This window comes from Trichosurus vulpecula, chromosome 4, assembly GCF_011100635.1.
Source record: "Trichosurus vulpecula isolate mTriVul1 chromosome 4, mTriVul1.pri, whole genome shotgun sequence".
In the NCBI taxonomy this organism is placed as follows: domain Eukaryota; kingdom Metazoa; phylum Chordata; class Mammalia; order Diprotodontia; family Phalangeridae; genus Trichosurus; species Trichosurus vulpecula.
The window spans coordinates 301,141,723-301,163,857 of record NC_050576.1 but is presented as its reverse complement, the minus strand read 5'-3'; the positions used below and the strand labels follow the sequence as shown (position 1 = coordinate 301,163,857).

The 22,135-nt window shown below is 36.0% G+C and overlaps 1 protein-coding gene across 1 annotated transcript in view; it reads right to left on the bottom strand.

Annotated features, from left to right (window-relative positions):
• Nucleotides 1-5,208: 5,208 nt before the first annotated feature.
• The window catches only part of C2CD6 (C2 calcium dependent domain containing 6), a 121,367-nt gene continuing 104,440 nt past the window's right edge, over nucleotides 5,209-22,135 (bottom strand). The window contains exons 12-15 of the mRNA XM_036756414.1: nucleotides 17,856-17,899; nucleotides 14,181-14,669; nucleotides 12,396-12,462; nucleotides 5,209-5,231 (exon numbers count right to left, since the gene is read on the bottom strand). Coding sequence (XP_036612309.1) covers nucleotides 5,209-5,231; nucleotides 12,396-12,462; nucleotides 14,181-14,669; nucleotides 17,856-17,899 — 623 coding nt within the window. The remainder of the gene's footprint in view (nucleotides 5,232-12,395; nucleotides 12,463-14,180; nucleotides 14,670-17,855; nucleotides 17,900-22,135) is intronic.

Genomic DNA, 22,135 nt, shown 5'->3' with positions numbered 1-22,135 from the left:
CTTAATGGTCTATCACTAGAATTAATCAAAGACAGGTTCTCATTGATACTATGGAATTCCTTTTCTGTGATTAATCCCATATTTGAAAGTCTTTCTATGAAAAGGTTTTGAAGTCGTTTGCTTAAATCAGATTTTAGATTTAATAGTTCACTTTCTGAGATAACTGCTAAAAGGTCTTGTATGGATTGACTTACACTCTCTCTAGAAAAACTCCTTTCTGGATAATCATGTCTTACTTCATGTGAAAATGGTGGAACAGTTTTAGTTCTATACGGAGGCAAGTTTTGGCCTCTATTCTCAGACTCTCTTTCCCTGATTAATTTTGTTTCTGTATAGTTACTTAGTATATATTGTTGGAGGATTTCACTTAAAAGGGCTCTTAATCTTATTTCTAAATGTTTATCATCAAATGAAGGACGATTTGATTTATTTACAGAAGGCATGCTTTTTTGGGCAGTTTCTGGAAAATCTTTTGGAGGTATTTCAGTCTTGACAGAAATGGGTGATTCTTGTTTATCATTTATCAAATAAAGGTCCTCAAGGATTTTTGGTAAATCCTCCTTGGGGAATTGTCCTGATTCTGAAAGTCTTTCTACAAGAAAATTTTGGATGTGTTTGCTTAAATCATCTTTTGGATTTCCTGCTTCTAATCCTGATAGATACTCTTCAAAACTGCTTTGCTTACGGCTTGCAACAGGTTTTACATTGAAATCATCTGATTTATCCATGCTAACTACTGAATTAGCATCTAATTCCTCAAATTCATTTTCACCATCTGGAACAAAAATGGTTTGGTTTTCTTTTTCTACCTCTGCCCCTGATGTTAAGCCTAATTCAGTAATGTTCTCTGTGGAAATATTACTAAAAGCATTGCTTACAAAAGACTTTAGACGTGTTTTTTCTGAGTCACTAAGTTTCTGTATGATGTAAGCACTTGCATTTTCCAAAACAGAATTGAGATCTTTCTCTTCATAACTCTTTTCTCTATATAATTGATCTGTCTGAGGCAAATCTTCTTTAGCCTGTGGGAACTGGTTTTTTGAATTCTTCAGTGATAATTTCCAGCCTTCTTCCATCATTGTGGGTCTTTCTTCAGGCAAACTGCTCTCATTATCTAGCCATGGATTCTGATAGTCTTCTTTATCTAATTCTATCACACTGACTATGCCAGACTCTAAAGAATCTGAAGGAAATGCTTGTAAAAATATGTGCCTTACAAAAGATTTAGACTTTGATACATCTACTCCTGAATGTTTTTCATTTGGTTCCTGACTTGTTGAAGCTAAACCACTATCCCAAACTGTGAGCGAACTTTCTGGAAAGTCCAGCAATGATAGACTGCGCTCTAAATCCAGTTCTGTGATTTGTGGCTCAGAGGAAATTTGTTCTATGAGTGCCGCCTCCTCTGGGCTTTCAAAACTTTCTGCTACACTTAAAACTGAGACACTGTGTACCTCTTCTGAACTCTTCTGAGAATATTCTTCTGGATGCTTCTTTTTGAAACTATGTTTCCTTCCACTTGGCAAATCTCCCTCTACTATACTTAGCTGCTCCTCAGGCTCCTCAAAAGTCTGAGAAATATGGCATTCTTCCACTTCCACTTCCACTTCCTCTGTTAATTCTATTACTTGACTTTCTGTTGGATTATACTTTAGTACTTCTTTTGAAAAGGATTTTGAACTTAAACTTTTCTTTTTGGAAAGCTCACTCTGTTCACTCTGCACAATCTTGAGGTCATTTTCTGAAGAAGATTTTGAACTTGCATTTGTGTTTTCTGAAAGTTCAATCTGTTCACCCTGCACAACCTTGAGGTCATTTTCTGAAGAAGATTTTAAACTTGAATTTATATTTTCTGAAGGCTCAATCTGTTCATTCTGAACAATCTTGAGGTCATTTTCTGAAGATTTTGAACTTAAATTTGCATTTTCTGAAAACTCAATCTGTTCATTCTGAACAATCTTGAGGTCATTTTCTGAAGATTTTGAACTTAAATTTGCATTTTCTGAAAGCTCAATCTGTTCACTCTGCACACTTTTGAGGTCATTTTCTGAAGATGATTTTGAGCTTGAATGTGCATTTTCTGAAACCTCAATCTGTTCACTCTGCACGATCTTGAGGTCATTTTTTGAAGATTTTGAACCTGGACTTATCTTTCCTGAAAGTTCACCCAACTCTTCACTCTGTACAATCTTGAAGTCACTTTCTGAAGATTTTGAACCTGGACTTATCTTTCCTGAAAGTTCACCCAACTCTTCACTCTGTACAATCTTGAGGTCACTTTTTGAAGATTTTGAACCTGGACTTATCTTTCCTGAAAGTTCACCCAACTCTTCACTATGTACAATCTTGAGGTCCCTTTTTGAAGATTTTGAACCTGGACTTATCTTTCCTGAAAGTTCACCCAACTGTTCACTCTGTACAATCTTGAGGTCACTTTTTGAAGATTTTGAACCTGAACTCATCTTTCCTGAAAGCTCATTCAACTGCTCACTCTGCCTAGTATTGATGTCATTTTTAAAAGACTCTGAACTTGAACTTCTCTTTACTGAAAGCTCCTCCCTTTTTGAAGATTTTAAATCTGAACTTGTCTTCCCAGAGGGCTCATTCAACTGTTCACTCTGCACAATCTTGAGGTCATTTTCTAAAGATTTTGAATCTGAACTAATCTTCCCTGAAAGCTCAATCTGCTCCCTCTGCACAATCTTGAGTTCATTTTGGGAAGATTTTGAACCTGAACTTGTCTTTGCTGAAAGCTCATTCAACTCTTCATTCTGCACAATCTTGAGGTCAATCTTGGAAGATTTCAAACCTGAACTAGTCTTTCCCGAAAGCTCAGTGTGTTCACTCTGCACAATCTTGAGGTCATTTTTGAAAGAAGATTTGGAATCTGGACTTGTCTTTCCTAAAAGCTCAATCTGTTCACTCTGCACAATCTTGAGGTCAATCTTGGAAGATTTCAAACCTGAACTAGTCTTTCCCGAAAGCTCAGTGTGTTCACTCTGCACAATCTTGAGGTCATTTTTGAAAGAAGATTTGGAATCTGGACTTGTCTTTCCTAAAAGCTCAATCTGTTCACTCTGCACAATCTTGAGGTCAATCTTGGAAGATTTCAAACCTGAACTAGTCTTTCCCGAAAGCTCAGTGTGTTCACTCTGCACAATCTTGAGGTCATTTTTGAAAGAAGATTTGGAATCTGGACTTGTCTTTCCTAACAGCTCATTCAACTGTTCACTCTGCACAATCTTGAGGTCATTTTTGAAAGAAGATTTGGAATCTGGACTTGTCTTTCCTAAAAGCTCAATCTGTTCACTCTGCACAATCTTGAGGTCAATCTTGGAAGATTTCAAACCTGAACTAGTCTTTCCTGAAAGCTCAGTGTGTTCACTCTGCACAATCTTGAGGTCATTCTTGGAAGATGTTGGACTTGCACTTGTCTTTCCTGCAAGTTCATCCAACTGCTCACTCTGCACAATCTTGAGGTCATTCTTGGAAGATTTCAAACCTGAACTTGTCTTTCCTAAAAGTTCAATCTGTTCACTTTGCACATTCTTGAGGTCATTTTCTAAAGAAGATTTTGAATTTGCACTTGTCTTTCCTGAAAGCTCAATGTGTTCACTCTGCACAATCTTGAGGTCAGTCTTGGAAGGTTTCAAACCTGAACTAGTCTTTCCTGAAAGCTCAATATGTTCACTCTGCGCAATCTTGAGATAATGTTTTAAAGAAGATTTTGAACTTGTACTTGTCTTTCCTGAAAGTTCACCCAACTGCTTACTCTGTACAATCTTGAGGTCATTCTTGGAAGATTTCGAACATGAACTAGTCTTTCCTAAAAGCTCAATGTGTTCACTCTGCACACTCTTGAGGTCATTCTTGGAAGATTTTGAACCTGAACTAGTCTTTCCTGAAAGCTCAATGTGTTCACTCTGCACAAGCTTGAGGTCATTTTTGGAAGATTTTGAACCTGAACTAGTCTTTCCTGAAAGCTCAATGTGTTCACTCTGCACAAGCTTGAGGTCATTTTTGGAAGATTTTGAACCTGAACTTGTCTTTCCTGAAAGCTCACCCAACTGTCCACTCTGTACAACCCTGAGGTTATTTTTTGAAGATTTTGAACTTGAACTTGTCTTTCCTGAAAGCTCAATATGTTCACTCTGCACAATCTTGAGGTCAGTTTTGGAAGATTTTGAACCTGAACTTGTCTTTCCTGAAAGCTCAATGTGTTCACTCTGAACACTCCTGATGTCATTTTTTAAAGAAGATTTTGAACCTGAACTTTTCTTTCCTGCAAGCTTACTCAACTGTTCACTCTGAACATTCTTGATGTCAGTTTTTGAAGATCTTGAACTTGAACTTTTCTTTCCTGAAAGGTCACTCAGCTGTTCACTCTGAACATTCTTGATGTCAGTTTTTGAAGATCTTAAACTTGAACTTTTCTTTCCTGAAAGCTCACTCAGCTGTTCACTCTGAACATTCTTGATGTCAGTTTTTGAAGATCTTAAACTTGAACTTTTCTTTCTTGAAAGCTCACTCAACTGTTCATTCTGCACAGTCTTGAGGTCTTTTTGGGAAGATTTTGTACTTGAACTTTTCCTTCCAGAAAGCTCAGTCTGTTCACTCTGCACAATCTTGGTTTCATTTTTAGCATTCTCCAATACATCAGTCTCCAAGCTAACTAATGTTTTGTCATCTAAGGTCTTAAAACCCTGGCCTTTCCTTTCTACCTCAATGTCCATAAGGAATCCTTGCTTTGAAAATAATTCTTCTGAAAGGTCTTTCAAGTCATCATTTAAAATTGACTTTAGAACCACTGTTTTTTCTAATTTTTCCAGACTTGGATTAAGATCCAATAGCTCTGAGAGGAGGTTTTCCTGCCCTTTCCCAACCAAATCTATATCTATAGTGAAGGTTGATTCTCCTTCAAAACTTTCTAAAGAAAGACTTGATATTCCTCTTTCTATCTCTTCAGTGTCTAAAGATTTTATTGTAAAGATGTCAGGATTGGAGTCCCAGGAAGAATTTTCTGAATTTTCTGTTAAGGTTGATGAAGTTGGTGCATAAGGAGGGTCTTGATCTTCATGCTCTATAATCTCTGCACTTGATGTATTCTTTTTAACAACTGTACAAATAGGCATATTTTGGATTCTTTTATAATCTTCTTCAATGGGAATTTCAGTTATATTCCTTAAAAAAGGCTCAAACTTTTCCCTCTTAATAGTGATGGTTTTCTGGCACTGTAATATTGAAAACAAAATAAAAACAATAAACACCAGTAAGAAATTTTGAAGCATTTCATATTTTGAATTTATAAGACATCCTTGCCTGATTTTATCTGAGCACATTTCTGCTCAATATGATCATAAGCATAACCAAGACAAGGTACCTTTTTTAAGGAACATTTAAAATTTGACAGAAAAGGTGATATTTTAAAATTGATTTTCTTTAGCTCCCAATGGTAAAAATCAGCCTATATGCATATATTTGATGAACCAATCCATAATGTCTAAAAGCATATTTCTTAACAAAAAATCCACAATAGAGCTTTAAACATCAATTCAATTAACAATATTATCTGTGTTTGATTAGATAGTAACTGACTCTACCAATGAGTCCTATAAGCATAGGACTACACTGTAACAGAAACATAGGTTGACTCTGAAATGCAAATATATTTTGGATAATCTTTTAAAATTTCATGAAGGCAAATGTAAAGTCATTTGGCATCTTCCCTCAAGGCAAGGTGTCAGAAGTAATTGATGTGCTCCACTTAACCTGCACTTAAAATGTGGCACCATGCCAAACTGTAGCCTGGTTATTTGATGAAGCTCAAATTCATCTAGCAATGGTAAGAAAGGGTACCAAAACCAGTTCTGTGATGACAACATTTTCCTGTTATATCTGTAGGCAGTTTGGTAATTAGACTATTACCAAAAAGGACAATGATGAATTCCATTAGTTAAGAGCTCACATCATACAACATATATATACATTTTAAAAATATGAACTAGATAAATTAATATTTGCTTTATTTTAAATTTAGCATATCAGAGCTTTTTTCAGTGTCATATATTTTCAATCAATAAACAATCAATCAACATATGTAATCAAACAATAAACAAGTCAATAAACATTTATTAAGTGCCTACTGTGCTAAGTGCTATTTTGACTTTATATGCCTAAAATATGTATATAGATGCACCAGAAAAGATAACAAACATAACAGTTAATAAGCTAGAATAACTGAGGACTCACCCCTTGAAATAGTGGCATGCTTTCAGGACGTGCTTCTCTAAAAGAGAAGTCCTCTACAAATGTATTCCTAATAACAATCTTGAAAAAAAGAAGTTCCAGTTTTAGACTACAGAATTCCTCCCAGAGATTATTCAACTTTTATGAAAGTACTTCATCCACAGTAAAAGAGTAACTTTAAGAGTATTTTTCACACAAAAATCCCAACATTGTCTTTTCCAATTATCAAAGCCTTTACCTACTAAGTATAAAGATTACAACTCTGCCTTCTATGATATTTTACTTTAAATCTTCCTACTGAGTTTGTGAGCTCAAATCATTCACAAATAAAAAGGCTATTATCATTAGAAAAAGAAAAACTGCATACCAATTCAGGCAGAAGTAAAGAGAAAAAAAAATACCTGAACACAATGCAATGTGACTCAACTTGGTTTTGAAAAACTCTTGATCATGATGATGTGACAGACATAATGCCAAGATGGGTTTTTCAGTGCCTCTTGATTCACAATAGAGAAAATGGTACAGTCAAAACAGCCCTACCAATTTTTGAGTTTGTTTGCCTTATGCTATTAGTTAAGTGAAGAATATGAGAATTGTCAAGATAGTTGTTAGGGAGATTGGAGTTATATAACACATCAATATACATCCATGGTGGCAGTCCACATGCGGGGGAAAAAAACTTCTTGTTAGTATAGCACACTGAGACTTGGTCCCATTTATTATCTCATTTGATGTGTAGTGTTGGATATGGGGAGGGAGTACCATTACAGACAAAGTTAATCAAATTGGGAATGATTGGTATAGTACTTTAAGGTTTGCAGAGCACTTTGCTCACAGCAATTCTGTGAAGTAGATAGTGCAAGCATTATTATCCCCATCTTACTAGAGAGGAAATTGGGTCTCTCAGATGTGAAGTGACTTGCTCACATGATTAGTTTGAAATGGTCTGGCCAGATCTTCCAATTACAAATTCAGCATTCATCCTTCTAAACTATGGTGCTTGTCCAACTAACATAATTGAATCAAGTTTTATTTCAATAGTATTAAACATCTAGTATGACCCTGATCAAAATTTGCACTGGTTCTCCAATACCTAGATAATAAAATCCTGTCTCTTTGATTTGGCATTCCAGATGGAATGACCTACTTGTCTTTATCCTAGCCTCATTTTCCCACCTCTTACCACAGGTTCTGTAACAGGCTAGCCCCAAGCAGAGGAAATAAAATGATCTCTGGAACCATAGCTCCCCACTCAACAACAAGTTAGCCTTTCGGCCATTCCATCTCTGACCATTGCACGTTGGTTCTTTCCAGTAACTACGCTTTTTGCCTTATAAGTGAACCCTGTGCCCCAGTTGCAGTAATTGGGTTCCTGTATTATTTTTCCATGTCTAAGTTCTTCCTTGGTTCCTGCAAGTAAATTTTGTGTAGTATTTCTTAATAGATCCTTTTTCAGATAAAGTCCTAAGTTTTTAACAGCAACTATGGTTAATGGTAGGGATGGGCTGAAAGTATGTATTCATGTCTGTACACGTAGGAGTGTGCATTTGCGGGTAGGGAAGGGTGGGAGCAGTAGAGAAAGATCTTATAATCTTCACCAAAATGATATGAAATCTATCTCCCCTGAGTTAATGAAATGAGGAACTCATCTCTATTTCCTTCTCCTTTTTCTTCCCTCTTCCTCCTTCCCCTCTTTTGTATCCTTATGATGTGCCTATACAAACAGACACACACACACACAAATGTTTTCTATAAAACAAATCAATTCTCTCTGATGACCTTTTATGCTTGATGTTATTTAGAGCCCAGATATCTTTATCCTGACCTGGGTTCAATCAAGTTAAATCAGCATCCTTCACAGTTCAAACATACCTACAAAGTACTGGTTCATACTTCAATGTCAGGTTTCAAAGCAGCTGTCAAACCACTGCAAGTTAGATAACCTGAATCTGAATTTCAGCTATAGGGAATTAGAACTACAACCACTTAACTTCTCTGAGTCTATTTATCTGTAAAATGGGATTATTATTCCTGATAAGCATGTCCCGTCCATGTGCCCCAGTTCCAGTAACTGAGCCCCTATATCACTCATCCATGTTAAAGTCCCTTCCTTGGTTTCCTGCAAGTAAGCTTTCTATAGTATTTCTAAATCAGCTACTACTTATTGTAGGGAAAGCCCTTTGTAGATCTTAGAGTATGATTTCAGTTGTTAATATTGTCAAATTTTTTTATGACAAAGATGGACTTACTGAAGTGTGTGGTGCACAGTGGCATATAGATGGTAGGTTGTGCTTTGCTCTTTGTTCACTAGAGCTCTTAAAAAGCTGAATTGCAAAGTAGGTTTCTTGCAACACTGAGTATACCCCCTGGCAAATTTAGCTTATTCCTATTAAACTCATTTGAATTTACCCTGCCCCATACTCATACTCTAAAGTATACCCACATTCTAGGTCACTGGACTCCTCAGAATACTAGATTCTTGAAATAGTTATTCTTTGGGGTCTATCCTGTGGGATAGCCTTAGAGAACCTTTTGGTACTTTAGTAGCTGAATACTTTTGGATGAGTTTTAATCATTCAACAGGGTAGTTGTATATTTATCAGACACTCTGAAACATTAAAAAGCCTTCAAGACCCAAAGGAAAGCATCATTATTCATGAAATTTCAGGAGAAGGTAGATTAATATTTCTTGGTAGGCAGGCTTCCTGACACCACAAAATTGACAATGTTTAGGCTACCACCCTGATTTCTTGGGTACTCTATCCTATATCCTATATGAGTATCCTATATTTCCTGTCACATAGTATGTATTAAGGTTTATTGTAATTATTAGGCAATACCTTTTAAATCTGCAAATAATCAAGCAACGGATGCTTACTAACATTCATTTTATTCACACATTCCTTTGTAAAGTTTTTAGGCAGATCACTTTTAATAAAGATTAAGTCAAACTAAATTTTAAAGATTAAATAAACTGGTAGGATTATTGATCTCCATTTACCTCATTCTCTTCTTCATCTATTTCATTCTTCTCAACTACCCCTTCCTTGGACTTTTCCTTTCCCTCATCCTTGTCTTTATCTTCATCCAAGCTAATATGTCCTTCAATCTCATCTTTTTTTAGCACATCTAGAAAAGAATTAAGAAATAATTAGCCGATTATGATTACAATAGTAGCATATCCTATAACAGCTGTGAGAAGCACTGTCACATAATAGAAAGTGCACTGGGCCCGTGGTCAGAAGCCTGACAACTTCACAGCTGTCGAACTGCAGAAAAGTTGATGAGTTTACACAGCATGTTTTGGAATTACAGAAAAGACTTATGTGGATGGGAGACTGTGTGAATATACACAGGTGCATATATACATGTGTACATACAAAACATACATATGTGTATCCACAAGTATACAGTGTATACATGTACATGCATTAGACAATGTGTGTATGTGCACGTGTATATGTATACCTAAATATGCATGTGTATAGATTTATATACACATCTTCTTAGTCATTCTTATATACACCGTGAAATGATCAATAGATAACCGGGACGATGTAATTTTTGTTTTCATATGCACAATACCTAGCACAGTGCCTCCTTGCTCATGGTAGACACTGAATGAATGTTAACTGAATAGTTTAATTTTCAGAAACATTGTTGGCTGTTGGTCTTTAAAGGCAGGGAGCATACCTATTTTTGTGAGTACTAACTTTTATAGTGCCCAGCATGGTGTCATGTAACTACTTATTTAGTGTATGGTTTTTAATATTAGATGGAAAAGGAGGTGGGAAGACATGGGGAAGGGGTATTATAAAGAAGCACAGAAAGGAGTGGAGATGTAAGTGGCTGTGATTGTTTGTATTTATATAAATCTTGTTGCATATCTATGTAGTTGTGTATGTGTGTATGTATACATACATATAGACAGAGAAAGATGGATAGATAGATAGTTCTTGCTTATAATCTTAAATTACTGCTTGGAGAATCTGGGAGTGCTTTGATTCAGTCTTATACTTAAAAAAACACCTTAAACAAAATACATAAAAAGATCTGACTCATTTCTGATTGTCAAATTCCAAACTGATCTGATAGCTGCTTCTAAGCTGTACTTCAGTGTATCTTTAAAGTCAGGTTTCTGCCCATCCTGCTTACAGTTACCTCATTTTAGACTAAACCAAATAATAGCTATTTTGGTATCCTGCTGTCTTTCACTGTAGTAGCAGTGTTTGAAAACTGATAGACTATGATTTCATAGAGTATGAAACCTTATTGTTACTGATCTTGATTCTATTTAATGAATTCATAATCTTTGATTCATTGCCTCCACTATCTCTCTTCTCACTTTACTCTTCAACCCTTTGCAGTCTAGTTTCTCATCTCAGAATTCAACTGAAACAGCTCTTTCCAAAGTTACCAATGATCTCTTAATAGGAAAACCTAATGGTGTTTTCTCAGTCTTAATTCTTCTTGACCTGTCTACTGCATTTGACACTGCTGACTACCCTCTCCATTAGGGCAGACCTGACCATGTGATTTCCCTAGTCAATGAATTCCAGTGGTTTCCTATTGTCTCTAGGATAAAATATAAACTCCTTTGTTTAGCTTTTAAAAACCCTGCAGTCTGGCTCAAACCATGGCTTTCTTCCCATTGAATGTTTTCATGGAAAATCTGTCAGATACGTAGAATATCTAGGAATCTTTTTTCAAGCATGGGTTGGACTTTTGAATTCCTTTCCAACTTTTCTTTGATTCTCTGACTAGGATGTGGTAGGCTTGGACTGGATGGAGATGAGAATATGGGGAGAAGTAGCTGGGAAAAGTTATTTTCACTTCAGGAGGCAGCAACTCTGGATCAGAGAGATCAGAGCAGCTTAATGCATGAATTTACTTGCCAAAGGACTAAGGAAGTTAGTTGGGATCCCCACCCTCCAAGGCCCTGTGGTAATGAAGGGCTATATTGATGACAGTGTTTGCTCTCCAAATAGAAAAGTTTTGGGTGGAAATAACACAGAGTTTGGAACAGAAGACTAGATCCTCGGTGATCAGACAACTTGCACTTGGTGCCAGCTTTGCAGCTCTGTCACAGAATGGCAAGGGATTGGGAATACACAGAAGATATTACAGAATTAACTTGGTTCTGTGCCAAGTCTCATGTCCAAGGTCCTGGTGCTTTTGAAACTGGCGATGACCTAAGGACCCAACTAAGATAACACTAGGCCTTTGAGATAGAAGTCTTTCTAGTTCTAGGCACAATGTCTGAGCAGCAGTCCAGCAATTTCATCCACATTGGAGTTCTGATTGTTCCCCAAAGCTAACATTCCATCTCCTATCTCTGTGTCTGCACTTAGGCTGTCCCTTATGACTAGCTTGCACTCACTCCTAGTCTCTGCCTCTCAGAATCCTAATCATCTTTCAATACCCAACTCTAGTTCCCGTTGAAGCCTTACCTGATCCCCTGGTTCTTGGTGACCTTGATTATATGCACAGTTTTTTTTCCCTTTGTATTCAATCTGACCCATTATTCACTCTAGTATTTCATTTCCACTCATGGTGTTGTTCTTCTTACCAACTTCACTACCCTTTAAAGTGAGACCCATGTTCAAGGCAAGCTGCTGCTCTTGGGAAGCTGCCTCTGCTCTAGTCATGCTCCATTTCCACATTCATAGTACCTCCTTGTGCCCTTCCCCTGTGTCTACTCACTGAAGAGCACCTCTGGAAACATAAATATTTTTTTCCCATGGCAATTTCTTGCCTCTCACCTGTCTAGAAACCTTATCCTCTACAACTTTTCAATAGTTTAGTTAAACAATATAGCTAGTTTGAGCATCTCAAGGATGATTTCATAAACTCACCAAGCAATGTATTAAATTAGATGACTCCTAAGATATATTTATCTATTTCTCCTTTTATTTGATTATTCAAAGCAGTTAGGTTTCCCATCAATACTTTAATCTCATGTTATTTATATTCCATTTATCATTTAATGTAATGGACAAAACTTCTGTTTTCAAATTCAAAACTAAATAGGAAAGCTTATGCCTTGAATTCTTGTTTCAGGTTTTACCAGAACAATGATTTAAATATTATACAATAATTTAAATATTTATAATATTATAGTAAGTATTGAAGTATTAACAATAATGTACCTGAATTTGATGGTAATTCTATGGTTTCATGTGAAATACTAAAGGAAACATGTCGAGGAATAGACACCTGAAGCAGACAAGAAAAAGTGAACAGGGATATCATTAGAATTCGCTTTTACCAACTTGGCATTATTATGTGACTGAAAGTTTTTAAAAATTCGCCTTTCTAAAAAAAACTTACATAAAGATGAAAAAAATCCAACTGAAATTTAACTGCTTTAACAAGTGCCAGCACACTGGAGCAGAATACTGAGTTAGGAAAATACTGTTAGGGAAGGTTAGGCAGAGAAGAAGAGGTGATGCTGACTTTTAGATTAAGGATATATAACCATTCTCCAAAGCCTAGACAAGAATTTACATGAAAGAGAAAAAAAAAAAGGAATGGCATCATGGAAAGCATTTATCATACTAGACCTCTGAACCATGAGAAAATGAATGAGGACTTTCTACCAGAATGGCTTAGATCATTTCTGGTAGCACTGCCAAGATTTTAAACTTCCATTTATCATATCAACTTTTCTAAGAATAGCTCCATTTACATAGTGTTTTAAGTCTTACAAAGTGTTTTCTTCACAATAATCCTATGATATAAAATTGTTTGCCTTCTCAAGGAGGGGGAGGTGTGGGAGAGAGGGAGAGAACTTGGAACTCAAAATTTTAAAAAATGATTGTTAAAAACTTTTTAAAACTTACCTTCCATTTATCATACCAATTTAACACCCCTTCCATTTAACATCCCTTTCATTTATCACACCCATGTAAGCCATTAGTGTACCAAAGTGTAGATCAAGTTGCTGGACTAATTTCAACTATGGCCTTTGATGTTTTGATATTTTTTCCAAGAATATCTTTTGAAAATAAAACACTAAAATTTAAATTCCCAATACTGATCAATTAGCTGCTAATCATCAAGCCATGGAAACTTACTGACTGTCTTTCCAAGAATCACTGCTTTACATTTTTCTAATGACTCCTCTTTGCCACAGTTGCCGGGTTCAGGCCCTTTTGTGGTCTCTTTACCTTTTGACTGTATCAGTAAGGTAATGACCAAAGAAGAGCTAAGGTGCCTGGCTCCACCCCCAGGTGGATAAAAAAAACATACCTAAGTGCCTGAATTGAGGATGGAAGATAAATAAAGTAATTGGCAACAAATACCTCTAGGCAGGGTGTTACTCTAGGAAAGACTGCATATAAGCAGCGCATACATATAAAAGAACACCAAATTTCCCTGTTTCTCATTTCATGACAGCTCTTGAAATCAACAGTTTCTCTCTACTCACAAAATTACCACCTTAGTTCAAGCCCTCATCATCTCACCTAGATTAATTCAACAGCCTCCTAATTGCTTCCTCTTGCATCAAGCCTCTCAACATTTTAGCTTTTATTCAAGTCAAAGTTTTTAAAATACATAAAACGCACTCATTGAATTAACAATTAGTTTTAAAATATACAATACAACAATTTAAACCCACTTTTTATATTGTTTAAAACAATGAGACTATTCAGGAAGTTTGCTTTCACTTTATAAGTTTAAATTTTCAGGACTAAAAATTTGGAGGTTCATTTTCTTCTGGGCATTTTTAAAAATTAAAAGTCACTTTGCTGGTGTCTCAGATGACTCTAGTAGGATTAGAAATGTGATCAGAATGTCAAGAGTTTGAAAAATATATGCCTTAGAGAGTATAAATGTTTTCCATGTCTTTTTAAGGGTTTGTTATTGTTGTTGTTTTATTAAATGATTATTTTTGTTAAATGGTTGTGCAATCTTAATGCGAACACAGATACCTTTGTGATTGCTTCAGTGTCTTCTTTTAGATCCTGAAGAAGTTCTGAGCTCCTTCTGCTTTCTTGCCTTAAAATTTGCTTTTTTGTTTCTAATCCAGATTCATCTATGCTTATCTTTCTTCTATCTGGACTTAAAATGATACTTTTCAATTTTGTTTCTGATTGAATTGAGTCCTTTCTTTCTGGTGCTGTATAGCTCTGTTGTGGCTTTACTTCTGGTAAAGTTGAGTCTGTGATTTCTTCTTCTGACAGTTCTCCTTCAGGTTCAATGTTTTCACATACTAGTTTATCATCTCTTCCATCTATAGATTCTACACAAATATCTTTCTCTTTTAATGAAACAGGAGGTAAAGGGGTACTTTCCTCAGGAGGAAGGCTTTCATTTTTTGTTTCAGCATCTTCTTGAATAATCAAAGATGAATCTGGAGGCTCCACTTTCATTTCTACCAGTGACAGGCTTTTCTTAACTTCAAGTGTTTTGACAGGCAACTAGGAAGAATTAAACAAAACTACTTAGTATTCATTGGTAATTAGTAAATATCAAAAATAAACATCAAAAAATATTATTTATACCCTTTAACATAGCAAATAACCCTATTATTAAATATTTGTAATTATTGTGCTAAATGTGAAGGATCAATTGCATAAAGCCTTTAAGTGACTATTCTCTATTAGCCTGAGATCCCAAAAAGGGATCATGCTACTTTATATAACTTTCATTTTCATATAGGTTTCTAAAGATTCTAAAAGATAAAAGTTAATTCCCTTGGTCAGGCATAGTACAGAAGAACAATTATTGTCCTTCAATTTATGGAGGCCCAATTTATGTAAATACTTTGTATACAAATGGATATCCTGAGATACTCAATAGCCATAGGAAAGCTTCATTCCTGCTGGTGTGACCATGGTTCTTCCTTCTTCCCCGTACCCCTGCCAGTCCCCATCTCCATCCCCCCTCCCTCCTCATCCACCCCTCCCCTCCTCCCAGGTCAGTCAGTTCCTCCTTCCCTTCTCACTACTATTGTATCAGCCCTGGGAAGGCCTCCTTGGAAACATCCCATTTCCTTCACCCCAAAGATCCCATTCTACTCCTCTGAATCAGAGCACCACCCTCACTCTCTACTCCTCTGTGATGAAATGCCCAAGGTGGCCTGGCCTGGTTTTACTTTCAATCTAACATAAATTTTACTTCTGTGCTTTGTGCAAAACAAAGCAAAAGAGAAAGTATATGTCTAAAGTGCTTTGCATATCTGAGAGCACTACATAAATACCAGCATCTCTGTGAGGCTCTGTAGTCTTTCCCTGGATCTAAATGAAAAGGAATATGAGGGCTAGGGTGAAAGCTAGGGCAGAGCCTTTCTATCCCATTTCCCTAATCTTACTAGCAACAAAAACCTTTTTTTTAAAAAAAAAAAAAAACCTCAAAAATGTTGTGTGCTTGGCTTCAAGGATAGTCAGGGGAGAAGCGGGGAGACTGTTTTGTTCTACAGTTGGACCTGGGAATAGAGTCACCCTGGTTGGAAGCAACAGGAAGGAAGCAGGAAAGTCTGGGAAGAAAAGAAAAGTAGTGGTGGGAAGTTGCCCTAGGACTTGGGTGAGCTTTTCAGTGACGACAGTCACTGGTAGGGTTGTTCCAGGCCCCTACAGTCCCTTACCCCAAACCCCCTTAATGCTCTCCACTCCCAGGACACTTTTCATGCCTCACCCTACCCACCCCTTCCCCCATTCCCCGTCCTCATAGTGTGGAGTCCCTGTCCCAGGCCATGGGCTGAGGGAAGGAGGGGGTGGGTGGGGAGAGTAGCAGAGGATGTAGTATGAAGATTCCCTGGAGAAGTGCCTGAGGAGGGGATTATGCTCCTGGGTCCCAATTTCGAGCATTTCTTGATAGATGCCTTATTACACATAGTGACTGGTTAGGTTAGTGAAATATGGTACTTCAAGTACATCGTGGATTAAAACAGGTCTTTATGGTTGGCCTGAGAATCGAATCACTATGCATAAAATGTTTCTATGGAGATCATGTTATTCCATTTTGAATAACCAAATGAGAAATGGAACATAACCCTCCAAAGTTGAAAACTGTATTTTAGTGTTTGTCAGGCTAGGGGAATACCTTGCTTTGTGAGATATAATTTAACAGACTTAGCTGTTAAGTGAAATTTCTGACAAGTGAATCCTGTTTTTTCTGTTGATTTTCCTTATAAAAGTACAATACTGTTTTTATGGGGAAAATCCGCCAATAAATTACAGTGAAAACTTTTGGTGAGGAAGAAGCTAAGAGGTTGGCTAGCTATGTGGCATACTATTTTGTACCACTCAATGTACTTAGGAAGAACTTTGCAGTATACTTCTAAACTACTCCCTTTCTTATCTTTCTAATGATCTGATTTCAAACTGTAACTCTCCCAGATATCAAAAATTTCAAAATCACAATTCAGTGGATGCCACATGAAAATGTTTTTAATTCAAGACTTGGAGTTCTAGAAAATGAATATGCTGCATTTTTATTAATTTTGTAAATCTGAAATGCTGTAAAATGTTTTTAATAAAAAGATCCTTGTATACCAGAGTACTACATCAGTGCAGACTTTCCACAGAGATACATAAGAATAAGTCTTAATTATTTATATGATACAATTCGCTTGTATCATAGTTGTAAAACTAGGAGTCTGAACCTATTTACCTAATCTCAATAAGCTTTCTTTAGATATTATGGCTCTAGTTGTCCCTTTATTTCCTTAGTCATGCAGGATATAGACCTAAGAACCTATTTATTAACAATTTCTCCTTCTTTCTTTCCCTAATTTTTTTCTTTCTTGCTATCTCTTTTCTGTCTCTCTGTTTCCATCTCTTTCTATCTGAAAGTTTATCTTTTCCATATGTAACTTTATTTTTGGAGGTTGCCTTTTCAAAGACACAGTGATCTAGTGATCTTGCCTATTTCAGTGATATATAACTTCACTTAAAAATTATTTTAGCATCTACCCTTCCATATCTACTATCTTTTGGTCATGGATCAGCACCACTTATTGACAGAGCACTCTCAAACCTTCATAATGATGAAGACATTTTATACAAAGAAAATAAATGAGGATTATGTTTGACTTGACCCAAACCATACAAATATAGCCAATTCTATAAAATGCAGGGTTTATCTTTATAGTACTTAAACTTCTCATGAATGGAATGTGTTATTGTTTTTAATATTCATTTACACACATATTTAGGAATACCCAGAGTAAGTTCATAACTGTCTTCAGTCCTGTGAGAGAGCTACCTGGAAACTGCTAAAGTTGCTATTATAATGGGATCTGACAATAGAAAGGAATTGAGTAAGTGTTTCCAGGTTGCTTTCCAGAACCCTGGATATGTGTTTGATAAGGATTTCGTAAGGGTTGTTAGTGGCTTATCCTGAGAATCCCATCTTGGAATCTATCATGCACAAGAGCTATGCCTCTTTTTCCTATGGTTCAAGAATGGAAGTCCTACTCTAAACTGTTCCAGGACACCACTGTAGCACATTTAATTGTACAGATGTTCTCACTAAAAATTACATCACTATATTTACTGTGTAAAAGGTGATACCTTTTTGGACATTTCCCCCTTTCCATTCATAAACATGTTATTCATTTGTTTAAAAAAAGAGTGACTTTTATTAGGGCATGTACCCTTTACCTCAGATGGAAGAGGTTTATCTTCTTGCTTTTTAAATGAGAATTCTGCCAAGAAAAGAATAGAAATATTTTACTCTATAACAGCTAAGAATACCAATTACACCTATACTGAAAAAGTATTTAAAATCTTTTTTTTGCTAGATGTTCAAGAGGCAGCAAATACAATGATCTTGAAATTGCCCAAATTAGCTAAGTAAATCTCTGGACTGATGGGAAATCTTAAAAAGGAAGTAAAGGTATATAGTAAATATATACATAGTAACCCAGATTTCAGATAAGCCCATGTAGGTAAGACAAGGAGATAAGTAATGTATCTTTTGTTCCAAATCAAGAAGAAAGAGAACAGTCAGTGTCAGGATTATGATCATGCAGGAAAGGTAGATGGAAACAAAGAGAAGATAGAAAAGAGAAGCTCATTTAGGAGGTACCAGAGAAATCAGTACAAAATGTTATTGGAAATGTAATGAATATATGGTTTAGTAAATAAATACACTTTTAAAAATTATTTTTGGAGAAAGAACATTTGAGAAGGTGAGAAAAAATATGAAGGATTGAGGGAAGAAGGATAAAAGCAGTCCCATTAAGGTGCAAAATATATCAATAAGGAATATTTTGTAGGGAGGAGAGATACAATATAGTGATACAGTGATCTTAAAATCATTTTCTTTGATTGTTATCCAAATCAGGCAGGCTAATAGCTGCTGGACAGTGAACACACCTGCCTGCTAGGAAAACATGCCATATGCAAGCAGATTCTTGGTAACTTGCATCACCTGTTGAAAAGTACATTGTGTATTTATGTCATAGTTAAAAAATCTGAAGATATGGCAGTCTTCAAGATTCTTTTCTTTTTTTATTAAAGAAAAACACTATACTTCTTATCAAGTCCTGTACCCCTTCATCCTATTGCCCATCTTGCCTTGCTGAGCCCCAGCCTTGGATGACTCTCCCTATACATTGTCTTTGTTCCTACTGACATCCTGCTTAACAAAGCTAGAGAAAATAAAACTACTGATTGGGTCCACTACTACCCACGAAATATACGCATATCTCCCCTCATTCTCAAAAAAACCCTTACTTGATCTGTCTATCCCCACTAGTTATTATCCCATATCTTTTCCTTGTTGTGGCTAAATTCCTTCAGAAGGCCATTTATAATCTATGCTTTTACTTCCTCTCTTCTTACTCTCCTCTTAACTATCATTTTGACTTCCAACTTCATCATTCAATGAAAACTCTAAAGTCACCATTGGTCTTTAAATTGCCAAGCTAGTAGCCTTTTCTCGATCTTCATCCTTCTTGACCTCTTTGCAACCTTTGACACTATAGATCATCCTCTTATTTACTTTCACATCATGTCTCCTCTGACACTGCTACCCCTCCCCAGTGCAGGCCCTCATCACCTGGATTATTTTAATATCTTTCTGGTTGGTTTCCCCATGGCAAGGACCTTCTCACTCCAGTCCTTCCTCTACTCTGTTATTAAATTGATCTTTCTAAAGTACAAGTATGACCCTATCACCCCCTTATTCAAATCAACTCCAGTAACAGCCTATCAGGTCTCCAGGAGCAAATATAAAGTCTTCTGGTATCCAAAGTTCTTCATAACCTTGTTCCTTCCTACCTTCCCAGTCTTCTTATACTCTAATCTCCTCCACATGCTGTATGACCCACAGTGACACTGGTCTCTTTGTTGTTCCTCATAGAGGATATTTCAATATCAGGCATTTTCACTGGCTGTCCCCTATGCCTGCAAATCTCCTCCTCATCTCTGCCTCCTGGCTTCTCTGGTTTGCATCAAATCCCATGTAAAAGATCATCTTTCATAAGAAGCCCTTCCAAGTCCCCCTTGTATTAGTGCCTTCCCCTTGTTAGATATCTCTATTTTATCCTGTATATATCTTATTTGTACATAATTTGGATGTAATCGCTCCCATTAGATTGTGAGCCCCTCGAGAGGAAGAACTGTCTTCTTTCTTTGTATCATCAAAACTTAGAACAGTGCCTAATACATAGTGGATACTTAGTAAATGCTTGATTTTACGTGACATTATTTCTTGATCCTGCAAACTGAGAGTAGGACAGTTGGGTTAGGAAAGAGAACTAGAAAAAAATGACTTGTCAAAGAGATAGCTCTGCTAGGTTACCATTTATTAACTACTTTTTTATATCATGGGATGTAAAACAATTGCCAAAATAGAATGCCAAAAGGGAACCTGTCTCAGTCAGCAAACACTTGATCTTTTTAACAAGTGGAGAAATATGTCAGCCTACAGTAATATCAGCTTCTTTGCACATAGACAGTAGAAATTAATTTTTTAATGTATATTTTTAACCTGAGGACAGAATGGCAGAAGTATCTGTGAAAACTGGGGGGAAAATCCCAGCAAGTTACTGAATTAGAAAAAAATTTGTAAGTAATGCAAAAAGAAGTAAAAGATTTAGGGAGGAAAAAAAATTAAATTACAAAAACTTATAAAATTAAAATTATATGAATTATAAAACTTCCCCCAAATTGGGAAGAAAAATGAATATAGTCATTATATCTCAGCAAATTGTATAAAAACATTCCTCCAAATGCTGAAAACCAGGATCAGATTCATAATTCAGAAGACACAACAAAGAAAAATACAACATTGACTTCACCCAGACACATCTTTGTTAAGTTTCAATATTATAACAATGTGGTAATGAGCTACAAGATGTCAGGAAGAAATATATCACATGTTCAAGAGAACTAATTTTACAAGATTTTTTCCTCCAAAAATAAGAAAAGAACAAAATAAGATAGAATACAACATAAAAAATTAAGGAACAAGAATAAAAGTAAGCTATAGATAACAAAGTTAGATCCAAATATCAGTGTTCAAACAAGGAAAACATTATTTTGAAAAGAGAAAGTCTTAAAAACTGATACAACTTTGAGTAGTTCAGGGGGAAAAGGCCCATCCCTAAAGCAGCTTTAGACTGAAAACTTGAAGACTTGCAGGTGGAATGAACTAATAGAAAAGCTGGCAAAGGCCTCAGAAGCTACTTGGTAGATAACCAAAAAGAATATAATACCCAACAAGTGATCATCAAGCTGGAAGACCTCCAAACAGGGAGAAAGTATTATGGCATTATTAGTCAGTTTTGTTTTTTTTTTTAACTTTTTTTCTGAAATCAAACCTAAATTTTTCCCTTTGCAAATTCTACTCATTCCTCTTGGTAAAAAACAGAATAAGTCTAATAATTCTTCTACATGACAATCCTTCAAATTCTTGAAAATAGCTATCATGTCCTTCCTGAGTTTTCACTTCACCAGGCTTCACATACTCAGTACCTTCAATCAAACCTCATCTGACTTAAGTCTCTACAACATATACAGATGTTCCTCCTCTGTAAGCTCTCCAGTTTATCAAGAACCTTCATAAGCTGAGGTTTTCATAACTGAGCACAATACTCTAGTCATGGTCTAACCAATGTAGAGTACAAAACAACTATCACCTCCTTAATCATGGAAGCTCCTTAATCATGAAATGTCTATTGCTTGGTCTTCTATACTTTCCCCACCCCACAGCATTTTTTGGTGCTTAATTGCTTAATCATAATGAACTTGAAGTCCACTAAAACCCTCAGATATTTTCCAAACTGCTGTATGTGTCTGATGTGTCTGCTATATAACCTGTCTATTCCTTTCTCATATTTTCTTCAAATATATGCTCAGTAAAATACATATTATAAAGATTTTATACAGATATGAAAGTAGACATATAGGACAATAGATTATTGATGTCTTCTCAGGTGTCTTTTTTGGGTAATAATATCATCCATGATTTTCTTCCACGGTTTTAGTGTTTTGGTCACTGAAATTTCTTGAAAACCATCTCATTTGCCTTTAAAATTGTATTGTCTGTAGTCAAGTGCAGACAGTTTGCTGGATTTTATTTTTTAAGTGCCATTTCTTCCTCCTGTATCACACATGTGATATGCAGTGGGATCACTGTCGTTTTTTTTATTCTGAACTTAACAAACACCAAATAAAGTGAATATTTACATATTCATAACAAAAAGATGATTGCCTCAATGACGCTCTTTTCTTTCTCTTCTTTATAACTCTACCTCTATACTCTCTCATCATCCCACCCCTACCACTGAGGGAAAAAGAAAAACAAAGTCCTTGTAACAAATATGCATAGTCAATCAAAATGAATTCTCACATCTAATGTCTAATGTCTAATGTCTAATGTGTATCTAATTCTGCATCTTGAATCCATCATTTGTCAGGTGGGTAGCATGTTT